Source organism: Lepidothrix coronata, unplaced genomic scaffold, assembly GCF_001604755.1.
Source record: "Lepidothrix coronata isolate B3197 unplaced genomic scaffold, Lepidothrix_coronata-1.0 Scaffold25, whole genome shotgun sequence".
Taxonomy (NCBI): Eukaryota; Metazoa; Chordata; class Aves; order Passeriformes; family Pipridae; genus Lepidothrix; species Lepidothrix coronata.
Genome location: NW_016690205.1, coordinates 5,935,630 through 5,955,629, shown reverse-complemented (window position 1 = coordinate 5,955,629; position 20,000 = coordinate 5,935,630). Strand labels below are relative to the sequence as shown.

The 20,000-nt window shown below is 42.5% G+C and overlaps 1 protein-coding gene across 1 annotated transcript in view; it reads right to left on the bottom strand.

Moving 5' to 3' along the window:
• The window catches only part of MGMT (O-6-methylguanine-DNA methyltransferase), a 140,302-nt gene that overhangs the window by 23,464 nt on the left and 96,838 nt on the right, over nt 1–20,000 (bottom strand). The window contains exon 5 of the mRNA XM_017809131.1: nt 8,408–8,565. Coding sequence (XP_017664620.1) covers nt 8,408–8,565 — 158 coding nt within the window. The remainder of the gene's footprint in view (nt 1–8,407; nt 8,566–20,000) is intronic.

Below are 20,000 nucleotides of genomic sequence, written 5' to 3'. Positions count from 1 at the left end.
AAAGAAGTGTGCCATTTATGTTGTTCTTGCATATTTTATTCAGAGAAGAGTGCAGGATGTAAATTTCTAGTGAAAAGTGTGTTTTTACACTTAAGCAAGTCCTTGTTTTTCCCAGCAAATAAACTGGTCAGGACATGTGGCAAAACATCTTGGAAATGGGTCAGAAAGGGGCATCCTTAGGTCAAGCAGCAGCAAAATATCTATATTACGAATTTTCTTCCCCTCAGAGGAATTTATCTATGTGTCCTTAACATAAAGGCTGTTGGAAATGCCACTATATTGTTATTTTCTGAAAAAAAAAATTAACAACATTACTTAGAAACAAGGTGCTCACCATAGTAACAGTCCCATTAAGCATATCTGAAACACTAAACAGGTTAAATGTATGAGTATTGATGATATTTCCCATCAATAAGGGGTTTTAAGGAAACTTGCCTGAAAGTTCATTAATAAAATGGGTGTGGGAGACTGTATTTATAAAACCCTTTCCTTTTATCTTGATTGCATGAGGTTTTATTAAGGAGGGGTGCAAAGGTTACGTGGGGCTGCATGTGTGGCAAGCAAGCCAACAAATCAAAGGAAAAATGAATTAAATTAAACTTATTCCTCACAGGTCTGCAATGAGAGCAGGTTGTGAGGTCTGGGTGAAGATGATGAACACATGACTCTGGATACCAAAAGTAATTTTCCTACTGGAAAATTACTGGTGGGTTTTTTCCACCTTCAATTCTTACCTTTTTATCTAAATCTCACATATAAGCAGCAATGTCAAAAGTTACTGTGTTGGTCAAAATGTTTCTTAGCTCAGGGTCAACTGATTTCTTGTATTTCAGGGGGAGAAAAAGGATCTTATTTTGGACAAATTCACTTTATAAAGAAGCATCACGTGCACATGATCTGCAGTGAAACTGGTCCCACTGCAGATACATGTAAAGATATAGATCAAAGAATCATGGAATGGTTTGGGTTGGAAGGGACCTAAAGGATCACCTTGTCCCTGCCATGGAATCCCAGAACGGTTTGGGTTAACGGCCATCTTCTTCCACCCCCTGCCATGGGCAGGGACACCTTCCACTAGCCCAGGTTGCTCCAAGCCCCGTCCAACCTGGCCTTGGACACTTCCAGGGATGGGGCAGCCACAGCTTCTCTGGGAAATCCATTCCAGTCCCTCATCACTCTCATAGGAAAGACTTTCTTACCAATATCCCACCATCAAAACACAAATCTTTCCTTTCTAAACAAAAGCCTGGTTTTGGAATAATTTCAATATTCACATCCCTGCCGCTATTTCAGAGTCACCATGGCTTGCTCCAATATCCCCAAATTCTCTGGGAACAAGTAAAAATGTTGCATTTTACAGATGAACATTCCACTCTTACCTAAAAAACTCTGTTTAGATAACTTTTTTTATTCTAACTTTGGTCAATCTGTAATTAACATCAAGAAAGGATTATCCGACTGAAAATAATTAATTTAAAAATGAATTTTTTAAAATAAGTGATCCTTTCACTGCCTTCACCATGACAGGACAGACACACGGATCTCCCCACCCCTATTTCTCTTTTAAGGTCACACTTCAGGTGATAGTTACCCCACAAGGCTCCACCAAAAGCCCATGAACATCTGCAATCAGAACATTTGCACCTAAGAGGGCCTGAATTGTCCTAAATGGTTCATATTTGGCAGAAAATTTATCCTATGAACAGTGAACTCTAATTAAAAGATACACTTAAACCCACACAAGCTTCCACTAAAAATTATGGGAATTTTGCTCTGAATTCAACAGGAATTGGGTCAGGAATTTTGTAAATATTTTTGTCCTGAATGCATTTGTATTGATTTTTTGTTTAGTTTTTGTTTAAAAAAAATATATAGTTGATAGAAAGCAATGGGTCAACTGAGCTGGAAAAAGAATATGAGATATAAAAGTAACTGGGCTAGTCTGGGGTTTTGTTGTTTCCATTTCTGAAGGTTGGAGAAGATTGATTTCTGTTTGCAGAAAATTGTAGGAAAGTATTGGATTGTAAAAATCCATTAAATATCTTGCAAAACAGTGACTTTCTCCTTATCAAAACTCTTCTCACATGAAATGCTAATAAAAGAAGATGCCAGTCTCTGGAATTTGAATTTTGAGTTGGCAGACAGAAATATGAAAGCTTGTCATCTCTTTGCACTTGAATCTGCCATGTCCAGATATGTGAAGTACGAACCTTTTTGAGCAGATTATTTCATATTTAACGTTTTATAAAAGCCTAAATGGAAATGTATTTGCATGTCTGATGAAGCTGCAGGGTTGAGAAAGGGAAAGTCAGGAACATTTCTCAACTCTTTTTTTCTTTAGTGAATTGGATCTCTACTAAAAAACGAAGAGAATTTCACAAATTGCAGCATAAATCAATGGTAAAAATGACATTTTGGATCTGTATAGGGAAAGGCAAGTCTTGCCTCCTCCTCAGCAGGTGACTCAACAATGCAGCTTAAGAACAACATAAATATAAAAAATACAAATATAGAGTCATAGAATCCCAGAATGGTTTGGGATGGAAGGGACCTTAAAGCCCATCTCATTCCACGCTCTGCCATGGGCAGGGACACCTTCCACTGGACCAGGTTGCTCCAAGCCCCGTCCAACCTGGCCTTGGACACTTCCAGAGATGGGGCAGCCACAGCTTCTCTGGGCAACCTGTGCCAGGGCCTCACCACTCTCCCAGCCAAGAATTCCTTCCCCATATCCCATCTAACCCTGTCCTCTGGCAGTTTACACAACCTGGTGGATTCCACTTTCCCAGCTGAATTTATTGAATTTTTCATTTTTACTGGAAGTGATGGAACTATGGAGAGATGATATAGGGACAGGTTGGCTCCTGGTCTCTTTGTGGGCTTAGTTTGATGATTTGCCTATTGGGGATGGTTGACATCTGACATCCCTGAGCACTGTCCAACTAATCCTACTTTTCTGATCAGGTTTTTTTCATACCTTCTCCCGTTTGAGCCTCGGACCTTCCCCCCTCTGCTTCTTCATTCTTGTCTTCTAAAGAATGACATTTTACCAGCCATTTCCTTCCCACTGAACATGAGCACAGAGTTCTTACACTATTATCCATAAACTGGCACCCGAGGCTTCAAACTTTCCAGCTTTACTTGACAATATCTCAACAATGTCAATGATTTTTATTATTTTTTTTTAAACTCTAATTTAAAGCAGGAGAAAGGAGATCTGTATTCATTTGAATAATGTAAATGCTTTTCTTATTTAAGTAATTTTCATATATAGAAAAGCTCTTTGGTTAAATTGTATGTGAGAAAAATTTACTCTCAGGATACAGAGCACACTGTAATTAGGGTGAGTAGCCATTAAAATCTTTTAAAACATAAGCATTTAAAACAATAAACTTTTTAAACATAAGCATTCAGTGTGTGTTCCGTTTGTCATTTTAGAAGTACACAAATTACCAGCCCCACAATCCTGTGATTTGAGCATTCCAATAACAAAAAAAGAATAAAAAAATACTCTGGCCTTTTCTGAGTTACAGTCAGAAAACACACACAAAAAAAGCTTTTCTTTCTTAATTTGCTGCAGGCATTGTTTTTTTTTTTTTTTAATAGTTTAGAATATGCAAAGTCAGTAAAAGAAAGGTGCTACTGTGTGCTCCTCCAGGAAGGGTGAAGAGTAATCAAGATGCAGTTAGGGAAGAATTTTCTCTATGGATGTTTTCCAGAGGGACAGATCCCACAACCCTGCAAACCTAGGGAGCATGGGTTAGCAGCACTGGGGTGATGGACAAGTCCAACTCCATGGAGGTGACACCAGAAAACGAAGAGTGTTTTCAGCCCATAACTGGTGTTTGACTGTGTTCACTGTCCTTTGCAAGGGGCTGTGCCAGTTCACCAACCCACACTGCTCTCCTGTTTGAGTGTCTGAACAAGGAGGCTCCCAGGAAATCACAGGGTAATTACTGATTACAGGCCTGGGAACGTCATTTTGGAGGGAGAATGGAGGTGCTCCCAGTTTCTTTGAAGACTGTCTGCTCCTATTATGCATGAGATGTTTCATCAATATCCCCTCTTGGATGAATAACGTACATTGTGAACGGGAAATTTCAGCTACTAATGTGGCTCTTCCCTCTGCTCTCCATCCTCAGGCTGCTCCTCCTGGATCTTTTTGCACAGCTTTTCTCTGCCTTTGGCTTGCAAGATGACACAGATGAACACAGAATCATGGAATGGTTTGAGTTACAAGGGACCTTAAAGACCATCATGTTCCTGCCATGGGCAGGGACACCTTCCACTAGCCCAGGTTGCTCCTGTCCAACCTGGCCTTGGACACTTCCAGGAATGGGGCAGCCACAGCTTCTCTGGGCAAACCTGTGCCAGGGCCTCACCACCCTCACAGGGAAGAATTTCTTCCCAATATCCAATCTAAATTGCCTCGCCTTCAGTTTAAAACCATTAGTGCCCTAATGCCACTTCCAGACCTGCCAAGCCCTACTCCCTCACATTGACATAGGAATTCCCAGCTCATTCGAAGGAACAGGGGGACGGAGCTGGTCTGAGGGATAGGCTCAGCTTTACTTCAGGCCTAGACCCTTGGTACAAGGACCTGATGGAGGAACTCCACCCTCAGGAACATAAAAACATGGCTTAGCACAGCTACAGTGCTCACCCTTTGAGGACAGTGGCACAGCACCACACGGCACACAAGGAGCAGAAGCCCAGGGCTGCTGCTTGTCACAGGGTGAAGGAAAACTCTCGTGTGTCTCAAATTTCCTCTGCTCTTGCTGCTCTAATGAGCCATCTGGTCTGCAAACACACACCCGCTCCCCGGTGCCGTGGCCACGCTCCCGGCGACTGCAGCATCCCCATTGGAAACCACCAGTAAAGGAATGTCAGGGAATTCAGGATTGGCCAATTCACCACTGCCTTCCCCATGTCACCAATCCACAAATCAACCAATCCATGCACAGGCTTCAAAACAATCACAGCATCTATTTTTCTTCCTCATACAAAAAGGGAGATAATGACCAGGATACATTAAGACCAACTAAACATTTCCCATTAGGAATATTTTTTTTTTTTTTTTTTTCTGAGGCGTCCCCATCAGAGAAGTAGGAAAACCTTATTTTTCTTTACTTAATGAAATTCCACATTGAGCACTGGTCATGACACAGGTTGTTGAAAATTCCAGATTTTCAATTACATTTAAAAAATAAATATATTGGCTGCATAGACGAAACTGGACAACCAGTAAGGTGAGAACTTCTGGAGGTTTTGGGAAACCAACTTCAAACTTCTTGCTCTCTCCAACTCCCTGACAGGAGGGTGGAGCCAGGTGGGGGTTGGGCTCTGCTCCCAGGAACAAGGGACAGGACAAGAGGAAATGGCCTCAAGTTGTGCCAGGGGAGCTTGGATTGGAGATTAAGGAAAATTCCTTCATGGAAGAGGTTCTCCAGCCCTGACACAGCTGCCCAGGGCAGTGGTGGAGTCACCATTCCAAGAAGTGTTCAAAACCCATGTGGACACGGGTTAGTGGTGAACATGGTGGTGGTGCTGGGTTGATGGTTGGAGTACTTTTAAGCATGTTTTCCCCTTTTAACAGCAAATTAGAAAATTAAAGGCACTTCAGAAAAATTTAAGACATAGAACGAACCACTGAAACAGCAAATATAGAATTTTTATAGATTCTTTTAATAGAGCAAATATAAAGCAGAGTAACTCTAATTTCTGAATTCGTTGATCTCTCTGCTCTTGCTATCTTAGAGGTGACTGTCATGACTTTTCTATCCACAAGAAACTATATCCTAACAGCTAAAAAAAATCAACCTAAAAGCAGCTGCAGAGAACTGACCATGAATTGAGAAATGCTTCATCACAAAGCACTTCACACTTTTTTTGTTAAATGAGGAACCTGTTTAGTGTGTTTGATGTGAGCAAAACCTTGCTGTCCTTGGGTGATGTTAGTACAGAAAAATAAAATAAAATTCGATATAAGCACTGATTAGAAACAAATCAGTCAGTGCTGATCACTTTAGGATGGAACTGAAATTACCAAATATCGAAGAACCACACTGTAAATGGTTATATTTACAGGGAAAGGTGGGAAAAGAAGGGCCAAAGGTTTCAATGATCACAGAATGACAGAAGCCCAGACTGGTTTGGGTTGGAAGGGACCTTAAAGCTCATCCAGTTCCAGCCCCTGCCATGGGCAGGGACACCTTCCACTATTGCAGGTTGCTCAGGGCCCCATGAGTCACTGAAGAGCTGCTGATGAACGGAGATGTAAGAAAAGCAATATGATCAGAAAAAGCCTTCTTGGCTTTGGATCCTCATGATCTCACTTGTGTTTATTCTGCATTTTTAAGTGCCTGGAGAAATGAGTAGGCACTTTCAAATGTAAATGTGAAAAAGTAAATAAATACCAAATTCCTAATTTAGCAGAACTGCAATTCTGACGTACAGATAAACTGAAATGCAACCCATCATAATTCGATTTTTACCTTATCTTTCTCCTAAATAACTTTTAAAACTAGTTTTTACAAATTTTTGACATCTATTTCCACATTCCTTTCAATATAGTTTTTTTTTTTTCTATTTCATGAAAGCATTACTAGGAGAAAACAAGAGAAGAACAGAAATGCTCTCACATAGTTGTGATTTGAGCCAATTAATTCTTCATTAGTGTTTCCATTACGTCCGTGCCTTCCCTCAATAAAACACACACACCTGGTCCCAGTCCAAGAACAAATAACTGAACTAAATTAAAAAAACCTGAACCTGCACATGTTAAAATGAGAAAATTGCCCTCCAGCCCCTCCCCAGCACCCAAATTGTGGTGCAGGTGGTCAAACCTCATGAGGACCAGCCTGGACAGTGGGACCACCAGTCTCATCCCTCACAAAGCCACAGGAGCTGCAGAGACCTGCTGTTGATGCTCATGGCCACCATTCACATTCCATCCCAACCCTGCTGCAGCTTTTGGCTGGGTTGTGTTTTTGGGTAGCGATGAAGAACTTTCCCTCCACCCCCCAGAATTCAAGGGTGATGATTTCTTTCCCTCTAGAAGCTTCTTATTAACAATGATACTTATTTTTCCAGTGTTGCCTGCACAGGAAGGTTGTTGGGATGGACCAAAGTCTCCTACAAAGTCAAGTCAAACCTCTCAGGGCTAAACCCCAAACCAGCAGCTAAAACATCAACAGCAGTGCTTAGACCAAGGAATTTCATTCACCAAGCTAAAAAGAATTCAGTTAGCCCATTTAGGAAAATTAATGAAAGTAAAAGCTTTACTTTAAATGTTTTATAATCTTCTGGTGGATAATCTGGGAAGCAGAATTCCCCTGATGTTCAGAGATGGAAGGAGAAGCAGCAGTAACTATTTCCCACCCGGCTTTGCCCGTTTTCACATTCACCCCAATGCTAAAGTTTTCACAATATGGCACTTTATTTCATCCCAGCTAATAAAAAATTCCTCAATACCATCCTGGAATTTGGAAAATTCCTCACACTGAGGAATTTTCATACCATGGAAGAGAAAGTACAGAAGATCTTCATGAAAACAAAGGTGCTGTGCAAAGCTCATGAAAAGTGAGAATCCCTTATTCACTCCCCAATGATGACATTCATGGGCAGACATGAATGAAAGACACTGCAAAAATCAGACTTCTGAGATAATTATTACTAATAATCAAGTGATTGATTTCTGTTATGAGGTCTTGGGGAACACAGACAGTAAATGGGGGATGGTAAGGCAGATTTTTTTCTCAGGTCCCGTTTTTATCTAAATACATAAATAGAACAACTTGGTAAAAATTGTTTTGTTAAAAAATACCAACACATTGTTTACAATAACTTTGAGGAATAAAACCACAGAACCATAGAATCACAGAACTGTTTGGGTTGGAAAAGCCCTCTTAGACTATCAAGTCCAACCATCCACCAGCACTGCCAAGACCACCACTAAACCATGTCCCCAAGTGCCACATCCACATGGCTTTTAAATCCCTCCATGGATGGTGACTCCACCACTGCCCTGAGCAGCTGTGCCAGGGCTGGACAAACTTTTCCATGAAGGAGTTTTCCCGAATATTCAACCTAAATTTCTCCTGGCACTCGTTCCCTGGGAGCAGAGCCCGATCCCCACCCAGCTCCACCCTCCTGTCAGGGAGTTGCAGAGAGCAATGTCAAAGCCTCAACCTCTCTTCTGCTGATCAAAAGCTACTTTAAGTGAACAACCCTGGCACTGAGAAGCTCACAACCCTTCAGATGTGTTCTTATTCCAACCTTTCAGCCGGCACATGTCGACAGCTGAACCACATCATTTTTATTGCTGCTGACCAAGAATGAGGGAGATGGGAGACAGCACCCCTGGATGATGGGAGCAGGGAGGGGATGAGTGTCCCGTGGCACTGACCTTGCTGGAGCAGTGGGTGGTGGAAGGCTGGCACGGGAAGGTTCGCCAGGGTGGCTGGCTCACAGAAATAAGCTCTCAGCCAGGCCGTGCACTGTTCCAGTGGCTCCGGCATCTCCTCCGCTCCCTCACACACTTCACAGGCAGCCGAGGCCTCTGCCCTGATGGGAGAGACAGAAATGAAAAATTACAATGATAAAAATTGCAACCTGGTCTAGTGGAAGGTGTCCCTACCCACGGCAAGGGGGTGGAATGAGACAGTCTTGAAGGTCCCTTCCAACCCAAACTGTTCCGGGATTCTGTGAAAAAACTGAATGTTCACATTCTGTATATCAGCAGAATAAAATCCTCAAAACATTTAATCTGGAGTTAGACTCCAGCTATTTTCTGTTCAGATAAAGGTGACAGGATTCCTCATAGCAGTAACAAAAATGCACACTCATCATCTCTAGAAATGCAACAATGACACAATGTTAGGTGCAGCTGTAAAAAAATCCATGGAAGATCGGCATGAAGAAAATGCTGTGTGTGAATAGGAAATGTCAGAGAGCAAGACCCAAACCCACGGTGGATGACACATCCTTGTGCTTCCGTGGAGGTTCCTCCTCCATGTCCCCCAAGGGCACAGTCCCTTCTCCCCAGGGACTATCCCTGGGGAAAGGAGGAAAGGAAGCAGCTTTCTGCTGCTCCCGTGCCTTCCTCTGCTCCGTTTCCTTCCAGCAACGTGGCAGGTCTCTGCTTTCCTCCCCTGATTGAATTGGAAGGAAGCAATTGAGAATTCATTTGATTTTCAATGGCAGCTCCTGCTTGCAGGGTCTGAAGAGAAAAGCGAGCGAACAGAAAGCACCTGTAAATAAAAATGTGCTTTTTCCCTTGCTCCTTTTTTGCTTCTTCTCCTCTGGAGAAGCAACGTGTGTATGAGAGCGATGAAAGTGTGAACACTGGATTTGCACATATCCAGCTGCGTTTCCCAACCTGCACATTTTCAGGGACGCAGAGCAGTTCTGGGAAAGGGGTGGTGATGCTCTCCTGGTGCTACCAAGGCTGTGACGTGGTGGGGATCTCTCCAAACTGCAGGATATCAGGGTACCAACAAACAAACAGTCCATTAGTAATGCACCCCTGAGAAGTGATGGAGACAACATCAAGGGTGATGGCCGAAACAGCAATCCCTGTCAATAATCTCCTCATATCCAGAACCTTCAGCACCACTGATGAGCCATCCAAAGGTTTTCTGATTATTGCAGCTTTTTTTTCCCAGGTGGAGTCAGAAGTTCCTTCTGACGAGAGGCTGGATGTGTCACAAAGCAGGAGGAAGGGGAGAAAACTGTAGAAACGTCGAAATACATATGAACCTGAGACAACGGAAAAGCAGAGGAATTGTGCCACCCAGTTGTGGGGAAAGAGCAAACCACACCCAATTCCCAGCACACTGCGAGGGAGTGACAGTATTTTGTGAGATCCCTCCGAGCAAAAAGCCAAAGCAAATGAAACGAGTGATGTTCCAGTAATGGCATCAAAGGCACCGGCTCTGCCTTTGCCACAAGGTACCTCTGCGAAGAGACTGAGTGTCTTCCCACTCCTGATGCACAACAGCCCGTGGAGCCGGAGCGACAGGATGTCGGCGGGATCAGCAGCAGCCCAGGCGCTGCCTCTGGACAGGATAAATGATGTGCTGGCAGGAGCCGGGTCAGGGCCGCTCTCAGAAGCGAAGCCCTCACTTGCCTGGTGCCTGATCAAACGGCCCTGCCATGTCCCCCAGCCCCAACTCACTTTCTGATTAATTGTTAGCCACGTAATTACTGATGAGGAAGTGGCAGAGAACAGGAGGGACACAGAGATGGACAATTTAAACACTCCGGTCACACCAGAATCCGTGGTTTGGAGCAGAGGCAAAACAACACAGAAGAATCAGATTAGGATTCAGTTTGTTGGGAATTAAGTGCAATTTTATTTCTCCTTTTCCATTTATTTATCAAATTAATGCTTTTGATTTTTTTTTGTGTGTGAAGTAGGACCAAATTGCTTTATAAAGCTGATGTCTAAAGCTTATGTTATTTTTCTAATTAATAATCTTTCTCCTAAAAAAAAAAAAAGGTATGAGAATCCAAGCATCCAAGCATAATTTTTTTTACATGAAACCCCCCAATATGGACTCAAACCAAGCTTCCAGCACAAGGGATAATCTGTCATTCCACACAGATACAACACAGCAAAATATGGCTCCATTTTACCATGGATTGCTGGAGCTACGACAAAATAATAATGACAGAATATAATGATAACGCCTCTGAAACCTCCACGAGAAGTTGGGAGACTTTTCTGCTCCATTTATCCAGAAGAGCATGGAAAGCGCTCAAAACTACAGTCGCCTTATGTTTTTCACATCATCTTGTTTCACATTCTCAGGAGTCTGGAAATGATTTGGACTATAATGTCATCATAAAACTGAACGACTCCATCTCCTTGGAGCTCTGTGAGCAGCAGCCCCAGGAGCTGCCAGACAGGGACCAACCCAACAGGTCCAAAATAACATCATTCACCCCCAAATCAGGCGTGGAGCAGCTCTGGGAGCCCCTTCCAGTGCCTAAAAGTACCCAGAGAGCTGGAGAGGGACTTGGGACATGGGCCTGGAGCAATAAGACAAGAGGGAATGGCTTCCCGCTGCCAGAGAACAGGGTTATATGGGATACTGGGAAGGAATTCTTGGCTATGAGAGTGGAGAGGATGTGGCACAGGTTACCCAGAGAAGCTGTGGCTGCCCCATCCTTGGAAGTGTTCCAGGCCAGGTTAGACGGGGCTTGGAGCAACCTGACTCACTGGAAGGTGTCCCTGCCCATGGTAAGGGGTGGGACTGGATGGGCTTTAAGATCCCTTCCAACTCAAACCATCACACACGCATTCCTCACTTCTATCAGGTGTTCCCTGTAGAAGTGCTGTTTGGATAAAATTTTTTTTTTAATTTTTTTTTAAATTACTGGTTTTAAGAGCAGTGCCCTATCACTGCTGAACATCTCCAGATGTTTCTGATGGGACCATTCTCCCAGCAGTTCAACCAGACACTTTCCCAACACCTGCCAGCTCCATGGCCACCTCCACCTCAGCCAAGAAAGCAAACCCTTTGCACAGCAAAAATGAATTTCCTTCCAAGAATGCACTGACTCCTTTTCCTGTAGGATACAAATTCCACTTGCCAACATACACACCAAGAGCTTCAAACTGGCAGGGAGTTAAAAAAAAATAAAAACCCCTCATATTAATTTTGCTTGGCTAGAGATGGTAACAGCTATTCCTGGGAATTTGACAGCATTAATAAAGAAAAAGAACCAACATAGCTTATGCATGGGTGTCTTCTGCTGGCCCTCCTCCCACTCCTGCCCCTCCTCCAACTCCTGCCCTTCCCTCCTCCCCTTTCCCATTCCAAACCTGAATAGCAGGACTCCTACAAAAGGCATTAAAAATCCAACTGAAAACACCAGCTGCCTTTTAAAGGATTTTCTCAGGCTTCAAAGCTGTTTCTTGGTCCAACTAAACCACACATTTGTTTGAAAAGCAATGTCAAAGTGGCCTCAAAACAGGAAAAGGGAGCAGATGAGTTACATGATGGGAAATTTCCCCCTTGTAGGAAATTCCTCTTCTCAATATTAGACTTCTTGGAAGGTTTCTGAACACTCGACTCCATCCATGGATTTTCAAGAATCTCTACTGTCAAGATGGTCAGGAAAAAGTTCAAAATTAGGGAAAAATACCCATCTAGGAGTCATATTAACTACTTGTGCCTAAATTTTAGCAATGAATAAGAAAAAGGAGCCCTTCTTAATGTCCTGCCCTTGGTGATGCCCAAGGAAAGGACCTGTTCTTGGTCACAGAGGCACCAACACACAGGGTGGAAGCCAAAGTGGCTACTCATTATATTTTACCTATAGGAAGCTCAAGTCTTAAACCGTCAACAAGATATAATTTTATACAGGAAAATAAAATCAGCATATTCATCTAAAAAGAAAAAGAACGAAAAACAAATTCAAAAAAATCCACCTGCTTTACTTTTGTCCCAAAGAATATAATTTTCTTTCCTTAAGTACCAACACCTTTTTCTCAAATGGGGCTAGAATGATTCCATAAATAAAGAATGGGAAGGATTTATTTAAAATGCACCAGTCTTATTTAAATCACTTCCACTTTCATCAGAGACTGTCACTGCACTTGTTTTCATTAGTGAATTGTGCTGGGTGCTGACTGACCTCTCAAAAAATTCAAAGAGAAGGTTTTTGTATTTTCACCTGGTCAACAAGTAATCTCTGTTGTAAGGTTTTAGTTTGTATGTATTTTATTTAATTATGTTATTATTTTATTTTATTGCACTATTTTCTATTTTATTTTACATTTTTTATTTTATTTTATTTAACGCAGAATTCTTTTGTTTGCATTAACATGGCAGCATCTAACATGTCAGCAGTGAGTCACATGTCTGTCCTAACTTTTTGGTTAATGCAAATAAATTGGTTAAATGCATGTTCAGCTGCTCATGACCGACTCACCTTCACAGCTTTACAGTGTGATGCTTTAATTAAAACTCCAAATTCCTCCAACAGAAAAAAAAAGCTTGTTTTAAGCTATAAAAAGACACCTAAAATACATATGTATTTTTTAAAGGTGGGTGTCTCTGTGTGTACACTTGCAAGAGACTTTTTTTCCAGGCCAGGGAACCACTGCTGCTGATCAGATCTCCAGCCTGTGGTGGTGAAGCCCAGGAGAACCGTATGATCATTCCTGACATGGGAATCCACCACAGCCCAGGAGCAGCCCTGCTGCTCCAGTTTTCCCACCCAACAGCTATTCCATGCCATTCCTATTGCAATCCCATGCCTCTCTTTCCATTACAGCCCTTTGCAAAGCCTGAACACACCAGGGAAGCCAGTTGGCTCCTGTGCTTGTGCAGCTGAGAGGTGTCTTCCCAAGGCTCCATCCCAGCCGTGTTTCTTCTGTGACTTCTCATGTTTGCATGGGATGAAATGAAGGAAAAGATGGTTTTAGCAGAGCGGGAGAAAAGCAGAAACACCACCTGTTTCAGTTTAACGGGCTCCTTCCAAACCACTTGCCAAGAACTGGAAGTTTCTACCGCGCTTCCAAAATAAACATGTAAGCAGCAGATTGGCTTCAGGATCATCCCAAATAGTTTAACCATGATGAAAATCAGAGAAATGCTGGGACAAGCCATGTTTTAAAGGGGTAGGATTCCAATTATTTATTTCTCAGCTACTTTTTGCCTCAGTCCTTAATAAACCTTAACAGAAACAAGACAGACCTTGAGCTGCGTTGAAAGGAAGAGAAAATATCACAACGGCTCTGCTGGCACGCTCTTTGGGGTGAAGCCAAGAGCTGGCAGCTTCCTTAGGAAAAATATCATGAGGATGTTGTATTAGCTCCCATAACAGACTTATAAAGTATCTGTATATTTATAAAATATTTGTGTATATTAAATATAATCGATTGGTTGAACGCAACATCCCAAGCTCAGTTCCACTGCCTGGAGCCACACACATCTGAGGGTTTTATCCCTGGAAAACTACCTCACTTCCAGGGGTTTGCCGAAGAAGAGATTTATAACTGAGGTACTGAAAAGTCCCTTTATTTCAAATTGGTTAAGAAATGAACCAAAAAAGTTCAACTCACAAATAAAAAATCGGAGCTTCTCCTATCCTGCAGTCACCTCCAGGTCACTGTTACATGTGGGAAGACTCAGATTAAATTATGAATTTTTTTTTTTTGGTAATTTTAAAAATTTTCAATTCTGTAATTTTTTATTTTTCAATTTTTTGGAGCAATTTCTGCAATTTTTGTTAATAATGTAATTACTACAGAAATAGAGCTTCTAAATCAGAGTAAACTTTTACATTTGCAGGAGAACTCACTGTTGATCCTCTAGGACCTGAGTAGTAACTCCTGTCATAAACAGGCGTGAGCAGCAAGTATAATTTAAAAGAGTATTATTTTTAAATGGCAATTTTTGTTTGATCAGCAAATGACTGACGACAATTCTCCACACAACTCTCAGACGTGAATTCACCCAAAGTAGGGCCTGTATAAAAAGTTGCACTGTCTTTTTCTTATAATCACATACATCTGTGCTTGTCATAGCAAATAATTTTTCTCTTAGAGAAATAGCTGGTGTGTTACTCTTCAAATGGAAGAATCAGTAATGATTAGGAAACCAAAATTAACATTAAAATGAGACTCAGTGACGTGGCATTATTTGTTCCATAATAAACACAGAGTTAGCTGGTGTTTTTACTGAAGCCTTTATTGTGAAATTAACTGAAAATGCATTTTATCCACACCTAAATGTCATTTAAATAGCCTTTCTTTGATAGATGAAGGCTAAAGGCCACCCCAAAACTGCAGCTGAATTATCTGGTCTCTGATGATTCCGAAACGATTACGGGATGCAGAGCAATCTCGTTAAATTTTATTCCAAAGCTTACTACACTTGTGTTTTCTCTTATTTTTCTATCAATGAAGCCCAGGAGGTTTAAGAACAATTCATTATGTATGAGACCCAACTTACAGTGCTTGACTGTTGATTAATGGCAAAGTTTGCTGTGTGTACATTTGCAGCATTAGATACATACAATATGCTAACTTATTCTTCCACCGAACCTAATTATTTACCAAAATGACTACTTGAGACTACAATTTATTAAATGCATGCATCCAGTCTCGATTTGGCCCCAAAAGACAGCCTGGAATGAAGATCTTTTACTTGATGTGACAACTTCTAGAAACAATGTTATTAATATTGTAAATGTGGCAAATAAAGAGTTCAAATAGCCGGGTGGCTCTGTTGCATTTCTTCCCCACAAACTGAATCAATGAACAAAGCAGATTTTTAGGTTTAAAATTCATGGAGAAGCACATCCTGACATAGTTTAATTTAGCTTCTTATAAATGAAGCGTCTGTATGATGGGAGGGAGAGATTAAAAAAAGGATGAGAGCTGCAATAAACACAATAACCCCCCCAATTCGCGTCGAATGGCCCCGATGCCGCTGCTTTTAAGACCTATTAAGAACAAATTGATGCATTTAGGGAAGAGCACAACTCAGGACTAAGAGTTACTCCTTGTCATACAACCTGTGAAATATTTTCTCTATTCTGCTTTTATCTATTATCAAAGATGCAAATTCTTATGGATCTGATCAGTCAGGAATTCTGCATCCTGTCTTTAAACCCTGGAAAAGAAGCATCTGAACAAAGATTTGGGCATTGTATACAAACTCCGGATAAATAATAATAAATAATAAAATAAGTATAAATAATAAAATAAGTACATTAATATTCAAAATTATCAACTGAATATAATAAATAATAAATATACACCTCTTGAGTAAAATACAAAGATATCCAAATGGCCTCATTTTTTAGCTCGATTTTTGCAATTAATGATATTAAATCTGGGAACGAATCTGGGGTTGCCCAAGCCCACGATGCCTGAAAAGCTGCTGCCTGCTTATCCTGTACGTACCAGCAAACACTTCAAAGGAGGGAGTGAGACTCCTGTCTTCACATGCCAAGATAAGGAAAATCAATGTCAATGCCCAAAAGACTCAAGTGATAGCACTGAAGGTCATTAAATGCTACTCACTGCCCTGTACCATTAAAGTTTTGATTGGAATCCCATATAGGGAGACACAGATTGCAAACAAGATCTTGCCCTGGGACATGGTACTGTGAGACCATGGAGGGAACAGTGACTGGAGAGCGGACACTCGCGAGGAACACAAGAAACATGTCCAAGGAAAACAATGCTCTGTGTGTGTGTGCAGTCTTGGCTTATTTTTCCTGAACATATTTATTGTGTTTTCAGAGAAGTGAATCTCATTATGGATAAAGGTCAGTTTAATGTTCTGCCCTTTTTCTACCTTGGTCTCCAACCATCCTCCTGAACTCACCTGGTTTGGACCATCCCAGTACTTGCCTGACCTCACTGCTCTACAGCAGATTTCATGGTCCACCTCCATGCTGGTCACCAATTCCAGGACTGCTTTCTTCTCGTTTCCCACCCACATCTTTTCCAGGCTAACTCTTGTTATCTCCAGATTTCATTCTGCACGTTTCCACCTCCTCTGTGCTTTCAGGAATGATTCAGGTCAAGAAAACCTCAGTTAGTTCTGGAGCTCATCAGCACCGTAAGGTTGTATCTCCTTTGTGCTCAGCCCCACAAACAGCCCAGAGACCTTCCCCAGAGACCCACCCCCTTCCATGAATGAAACTCTTCAAAGACCTGCAGCTGGGCCCTATTGAGAGAACAAAAATACTCTGAGTATCAGAGCGACCTCTTCATAAATATTTCTGTTTCAAATCAGTGGGTTTGGCAGCAGAACGACCGGAAAATTTGTCGAAAAGACAAAAAACCCCAATTTCTGTGCATCTTCTTGTCGGAAAGGACCACCCTGTTCTAGATTGAGAATAGGGGAGATCAAGCACATGCCCAAAAGACTCTGAACAAGCAACAAATAAGCAGATGCTTCACATTAAATGCTTTAAAACAAGAAGTAAAAATTGAGCCAAGTTCCAAGCGGTGGCACACTCGAGATGTTCGGCAACATTAAGCATAGGTGATATCATCAGTTTTAGCTATAATTAGGTTAAAAAGAAAGTCAGTTAATTTTAGCACTTACAAGAAATTGTTACAAAACATTTTTTCTTATATAAAAGAACTCTCCCATCAGACCTGTGAGGTCGGTTTTATCACAGGCAATTAACTGTGTTAGGGCTGGCTGCAGGGGACCCTGAAACCACACACCACATTCCCTCTGCTTCTCCACTATCTCCTCTGGTTTGGGGTATTCACTATGATCCCCCAGCTCAGGGCAACTGCCACGCAGCACCACCTCGTAAATAAACCCACCACCTCTACCCAGAACCCTGCCTTGCAGTGATAGCCCAGTTGCTAACTGGTATCTGAAGTAAAACTTACATTTTTTTCCACATATCTCAGATAGATATAATCCCAATTATGCATGGATTAAAAAAAAAAAAGTCCAAAACCTAAGGGAGTTAAAATACACATTACAACCCTTCTACTGCAAGACCCAGGTCTCTGAGCTGGTGCACAGGGACACTGAAGGACAAAAACTTAAGGCTGAATTATTGGAACTGGGCCCTGACTTTGGATGTCCACCTTGACGTGTGTCAGTGCATGAATTCCAGATGACAGTGAGCACCAAGAATTATAACCAACAGCACCTGCAGATACTCCAGCCTATTAAAATGAATTAAGATACAGATAAATCAGGAACCTCTTAAGAATTCAACTCATCAGGACGTTTTTCAGAGCAAGTTCCCAGTGCAGGTGTAATGAAGTCTGTGCCCTCTGAGCATCTCCTGTTTGGGCCAACTCTGGGCTCACCTGGCACCTGACACACAGGATCTCCATCAGGGCAGACTGGCCAAGGACCTGATGTGCACAACTGGAGAATGATGAGTGTGTGGTGCAGTGACACACTGGAAAGAAGGGATGGGGCATCCAGAGGGACTTGGACAGGCTGGAGAGGTGGGGCTGTGCCAACCTCAGGACGCTCAACAGTGCCAAGTGCAAGGTCCTGCTCCTGGTTTGGAGCAAACCTGAACTCAGTGGGTGGAGAATGGGTTGAGAGCCGCCCCGGGGAGAAGGACTCGGGCTGTTGGTGGATGAGAAGCTCAATATGACCCAACAATGTGCACTTGCAGTCCAAAACCCCCCTGTGTCCTGGGCTCATCCCCACAGAGGGGGGAGATTCTGCCCCTCTGCCCTGCTCAGGTGAGACCCCACCTGCAGAGCTGCCTCCAGCTGTGGGATCCCAGCACAGGAAGGGACATGGAACTGTTGGAGCGAGTCCCAAGGAGGTCACACAGATGCTCCAAGGGCTGGAGACCCTCTGCTCTGGAGCTAGGCTGGGAGAGCTGGGGGTATTCTCTTGGAGAAGGTTCTGGGGAGACCTTAGAGCACCTCAGAAAAACTAACATATGCCAATTAAAACAGCATTGTTAACAGATATACACTCTGCAAAGCTTTTCTATGGGGCTTTGAGACTGTCGCCCATGTGCTTTGATAGGATCTTTCCCAAAATGTCACTAGCCATTGAAGAACTGGCTTTACCTCTTACCAATCTGACCTCAACCTCCAAAATACAACCCTATAACAGCAGGAAGAACAAAATATACAGAGTATTTTCTTTCATTTGACTCACCATTTGTCAGCACTCCCTCTTCACTCTCTGGAACACACCACAGTGCCTCGGATCACCTCTTTGCAGTTACAGCCCATTGTATATGCAAGACAGGCACTTTTGCACACACACATACGTAGAGAGCCTTTCCCTGCCACAGGCCATCCCTGCATCTTCTGGATCAGGAGGAAAAGCTTTTCTCTCAGGTAACCAAGCAAGATTGGAAAACCAGCGGGGGCACATCAATAAAACCAATAAAAATACTGTTTCAAAAAACTGCTGTTACAATTAACTGAAATAACAGTCTATAAACTGCCACCTCAGAAGCAGCTTGTTAAAGGCTGAACATAGAAACTGTAATTTAAACACACTCTGCCCTTCACGGACCACCCTGGCCGCAGGATGTCTCTCGTTTCTCCCATCTTCCCACTAACCTCTGGATCCCAGGGGGATGCCTCATCACTGGGATCCAGGACTTTCAGGACTTCTCTGTGCAGAGGTGCTGCCCTACAATGTGGACCTGATGTGACCTTACAAATCATATCCAAACCCCTCATAGAGGACAGAGTGGGATCTAGTGGAATTACAGCCTAGGCACTGGCATATTAGAATGAGAGTGGTTTGGGCTGGAAGGGACCTTAATGACCATCTCATTCCCATCCCCTGCCATGGGCAGGGATACCTTCCACTAGCCCAGGTTGCTCCAAGCCCCATCCAAGCTGGCCTTGGACACTTCCAGGGATGGGGCAGCCACAGCTTCTCTGGGACCTGTGCCAGGGCATCAGAGGGGAGAATTTCTTCCCCATACCCAATCTAAATCAACCCTCCTACAACTAAAGCTATTCTCCTTTTCCTATCCCTCTTGTCCTATCCCATTCCTACTCTGAAACCCCACATCCTGTGGCGGCAGAGTCAGCAACACTCACAGACCATCCTTCTAAACGGACACAGACAAAACTCCTTTCCATAACTCCATTTCGAATCATGCAGGAATGTTTTCCCAGCCTGCTCTCTCTTCTCTCTCTTTTGAAGTAGAACATGGTGCCTGGAGACCGTCGTCCTCTGAGCTTTAGGTGCATCTGCATTACAACCCCATTAGCTTGTGTACTACACTCATTAATAAATAAGCTCCCCACTTAAGTGCCTTTCTTGTAAATTGGTTTGTTCTGTTCCATATAAATAATATAAATTTCTCTTATCAAGTCTGGTGGATTTTTTTCTTTACCTATGTACAGACACTCCAGCAATTTAACCTAAGAAGGGGTTCATGTAACGCTCTTCCTCAGTGCCCCTTGTCACCAGGCTGTATGTACATGGCAGCTGCAATATGTTAAATAGTTAGCATAGCAAAAAATAATGTCTTTAATAACTGGCATAAGTATATTGACC